We start from the raw sequence: 5,000 nt of genomic DNA, 5'->3' as shown, positions 1-5,000 counted from the left end.
CACTCACATACAGACACACACACACACACACACACACACACACACAGACACACACACACACACACACACACACACACACACACCCTCAGGGTCAAGTCACGGAACAGTTGATGTGAGATATCACACACACACACACACACACACACACACACACACTCACATACAGACACACACACACACACACACACACACACACACACACACACACACTCACATACAGACACACACACACACACACACACACACACACACACACACACACACACCCTCAGGGTCAAGTCACGGAACAGTTGATGTGAGATATCAAACACTCACACACACTCACAGACACACACACACACACACACACACACACACACTCACACACACACACACTCACACACACACACACACACACACACACTCAGGCAGATGTTGAGTCTCTGATCCTCGAGTGCGTCAGAGAGCCGCAGGCTGCTGGCTCATACACTCTCTGCTGCACGTGTGTGTGTGTGTGTGTGTGTGTGTGTGTGTCTGTATGTGAGTGTGTGTGTGTGTGTGTGTGTGTGTGTGTGTGTGTGATATCTCACATCAACTGTTCCGTGACTTGACCCTGAGGGTGTGTGTGTGTGTGTGTGTGTGTGTGTGAGTGTGAGTGTGTGTGTGTGTGTGTGTGGTACGTACGTTGCTATGGGGACCAGGCAGGGGGGGCAGGGCAGAGCTTTACACAGGAACGCCGGCTCTGAAGGCTGCTCCCAGGGCCCTGCCAGGGGCTACACACACACACACACACACACACACACACACACACACACACACAGAGTTAACACACACACACACACACGCAGATGAACAGAGTTAACACACACACACACGCGCAAATGAACAGAGTTAACACACACACACACACGCGCACACACACACACACACACACACACACACACACAGAGTTAACACACACACACACACACACACACAGATGAACAGAGTTAACACACACACACACACACACACGCAGATGAACAGAGTTAACACACACACACACACACACACACACACACAGGGAGTCTGGTATAAACAAGGTTTCTGGTTCCCTCTGTTGCGTCAACCAGGATGTTCCTCAAACACACACACACACAGAGGGAGTTAACACACACACACACACACACACACACACACATACACACATACACACACACACACAGAGGGAGTTAACACACACACACACACACACACATACACACATACACACACACACAGAGGGAGTTAACACACACAAACATTCACAGTAGCATTGGGCCGGTTTCCAGTTTTAGAAACCGTTAAAGCGTCCCCTGGTGTAACCCTGGTCTAACCCTGGTGTAACCCTGGTCTAAACCTGGTCTAACCCTGGTGTAACCCTGGTGTAACCCTGGTCTAACCCTGGTCTAACCCTGGTGTAACCCTGGTCTAACCCTGGTCTAACCCTGGTCTAACCCTGGTCTAACCCTGGTCTAACCCTGGTCTAACCCTGGTGTAACCCTGGTCTAACCCTGGTGTAACCCTGGTGTAACCCTGGTGTAACCCTGGTCTAACCCTGGTGTAACCCTGGTCTAACCCTGGTCTAACCCTGGTCTAACCCTGGTCTAACCCTGGTCTAACCCTGGTGTAACCCTGGTGTAACCCTGGTGTAACCCTGGTCTAACCCTGGTCTAACCCTGGTGTAACCCTGGTCTAACCCTGGTCTAACCCTGGTCTAACCCTGGTGTAACCCTGGTGTAACCCTGGTCTAACCCTGGTGTAACCCTGGTCTAACCCTGGTCTAACCCTGGTGTAACCCTGGTGTAACCCTGGTGTAACCCTAGTGTAACCCTGGTGTAACCCTGGTCTAACCCTGGTGTAACCCTGGTCTAACCCTGGTGTAACCCTGGTCTAACCCTGGTGTAACCCTGGTGTAACCCTGGTGTAACCCTGGTCTAACCCTGGTCTAACCCTGGTGTAACCCTGGTCTAACCCTGGTCTAACCCTGGTGTAACCCTGGTCTAACCCTGGTCTAACCCTGGTGTAACCCTGGTGTAACCCTGGTGTAACCCTGGTCTAACCCTGGTCTAACCCTGGTCTAACCCTGGTCTAACCCTGGTCTAACCCTGGTGTAACCCTGGTGTAACCCTGGTGTAACCCTGGTCTAACCCTGGTGTAACCCTGGTCTAACCCTGGTCTAACCCTGGTCTAACCCTGGTCTAACCCTGGTGTAACCCTGGTCTAACCCTGGTCTAACCCTGGTCTAACCCTGGTGTAACCCTGGTCTAACCCTGGTCTAACCCTGGTCTAACCCTGGTCTAACCCTGGTGTAACCCTGGTGTAACCCTGGTGTAACCCTGGTCTAACCCTGGTCTAACCCTGGTCTAACCCTGGTCTAACCCTGGTGTAACCCTGGTCTAACCCTGGTGTAACCCTGGTGTAACCCTGGTCTAACCCTGGTCTAACCCTGGTCTAACCCTGGTGTAACCCTGGTCTAACCCTGGTCTAACCCTGGTCTAACCCTGGTCTAACCCTGGTCTAACCCTGGTCTAACCCTGGTCTAACCCTGGTGTAACTCTGGTGTAACCCTGGTCTAACCCTGGTCTAACCCTGGTGTAACCCTGGTGTAACCCTGGTCTAACCCTGGTCTAACCCTGGTCTAACCCTGGTCTAACCCTGGTCTAACCCTGGTCTAACCCTGGTGTAACCCTGGTGTAACCCTGGTCTAACCCTGGTGTAACCCTGGTCTAACCCTGGTCTAACCCTGGTCTAACCCTGGTGTAACCCTGGTCTAACCCTGGTCTAACCCTGGTCTAACCCTGGTGTAACCCTGGTGTAACCCTGGTCTAACCCTGGTGTAACCCTGGTCTAACCCTGGTCTAACCCTGGTGTTTCACCTTCTACACCTTCTGCTTTGTTTGTTAGGAACCCAGGAGGGGTGGAGGGAGGGAGGGAGGGAGGGATGGATGGAGGGAGGGAGGGAGGGAGGGAGGGATGGAGGGAGGGATGGAGGCAGGGATGGAGGGAGGGATGGAGGGAGGGATGGAGGGATGGAGGGTCTCACCTTGTCTCCTGTCTTCACCAGCACCTGGTCGTGGCAGGGCTGGGGGCAGGGGTGGGGGCAGCGGGGGCGTGGCAGCAGGCAGGCCTGGTGGCAGGGGGGGCACGGGCCGAAGTGGCAGCGGTGACTCTCCCTGGAGGCGTGGTGACAGGAGGGGGGGGGCCCTGGGGGGAGGGGTTAGAACACCTGCATCTGCATTACTGTGTCTCTTAATGTCGACTTCCCCCGTGTACTGTTTCTAATGTCTGCATTCTAATGTCTGCATTCTAATGTCTGCATTCTAATGTCTGCATTCTAATGTCTACATTCTAATGTCTGCATTCTAATGTCTACATTCTAATGTCTGCATTCTAATGTCTGCATTCTAATGTCTGCATTCTAATGTCTGCATTCTAATGTCTACATTCTAATGTCTGCATTCTAATGTCTACATTCTAATGTCTGCATTCTAATGTCTGCATTCTAATGTCTGCATTCTAATGTCTGCATTCTAATGTCTGCATTCTAATGTCTGCATTCTAATGTCTGCATTCTAATGTCTACATTCTAATGTCTGCATTCTAATGTCTACATTCTAATGTCTGCATTCTAATGTCTGCATTCTAATGTCTACATTCTAATGTCTACATTCTAATGTCTACATTCTAATGTCTGCATTCTAATGTCTGCATTCTAATGTCTGCATTCTAATGTCTACATTCTAATGTCTACATTCTAATGTCTACATTCTAATGTCTGCATTCTAATGTCTACATTCTAATGTCTGCATTCTAATGTCTGTGTGTGTATATACTGTGTGTGTGTGTGTGTATATAGTGTGTGTGTGAGTGTGTGTGTATATAGTGTGTGTGTGTGTGTATATAGTGTGTGTGTGTGTGTATATAGTGTGTGTGTATATAGTGTGTGTATGTGAGTGTGTGTGTACCTGCAGAGCTCTTTGCATCGGGGGGGTTTGGTGCTCTTCTCCCTCCCGCAGGGGACGGTCAGGGCGGTGGCCCCGCACGCACACCTCACACACACCACCTCTGGACACGGGTAGCAGCTCCCTGCGCACACACACACACACACACACACACACACACACACACACACGAACACAGGGGACGGTCAGGGCGGTGGCCCCGCACGCACACCTCACACACACCACCTCTGGACACGGGTAGCAGCTGCCTGCACACACACACACACACACACACACACACACACACACACACACGAACAAACATGTGTGTGTGTGTGTGTGTGTGTGTGTGGGGGGGGGCAGACAGCCAGACCAGGCCTGACCTTCAGAAGGTTGATAACACAACATGAATAAACATGGCCGCTAATTTGTGTCACGCACAAACCTTCCCCCCCCCCTGCTGATAACCTATCCTGCCTGTGTCACGCTGAAACCTTTCCTCCGGCGCGACGCCACATCTCTTCCCCCCTCCGCTACCCGAAAGGTCAGCCAATCAGAGAGCAGACGAGGGGAGAGAGATGAATTATGTTTTTTATCGTCCGATCAGCGAAACAAAAAGTCCACAGGAAGAGATCTGCTATTTACCAAACAACACACTGGAAGCAGAGAGACACACACACACACTCACACACACACACACTCACACACAGAGACACACACACACACACGCACAAACACTCACACACACTCACACACACACACACACACTCACACACAGAGACACACACACAAACACTCACACACAGAGACACACACACACACACACACACACACACACTCACACACACACAGAGACACACACACACACACACACACACGCACACGCACAAACACTCACACACACTCACACACACACACACACTCACACACTCACACACACACAGACACTCACACACTCACACACACACACACACTCACACACTCACACACACACACAGAGACACACACACACACAGACACACACAGACAGACAGACACACACACACACACAGACACAGA

General features: G+C 51.3%; 1 protein-coding gene across 1 annotated transcript in view; it reads right to left on the bottom strand.

Moving 5' to 3' along the window:
* nfxl1 (nuclear transcription factor, X-box binding-like 1) overlaps positions 1-5,000 on the bottom strand; it is a gene marked incomplete at both ends in the record, with an annotated part of 43,837 nt that overhangs the window by 12,652 nt on the left and 26,185 nt on the right. Inside the window, 4 exon segments of the mRNA XM_080544231.1 lie at positions 664-752; positions 3,044-3,204; position 3,966; positions 3,968-4,086. Coding sequence (XP_080400357.1) covers positions 664-752; positions 3,044-3,204; position 3,966; positions 3,968-4,086 — 370 coding nt within the window.

The sequence above is a fragment of the Nansenia antarctica genome, assembly GCF_963989245.1.
Source record: "Nansenia antarctica genome assembly, chromosome: 13".
NCBI classification, from domain to species: domain Eukaryota; kingdom Metazoa; phylum Chordata; class Actinopteri; order Argentiniformes; family Microstomatidae; genus Nansenia; species Nansenia antarctica.
Note: the sequence above shows the minus strand (reverse complement) of the source record. Positions and strands in the feature narration are given on the sequence as shown.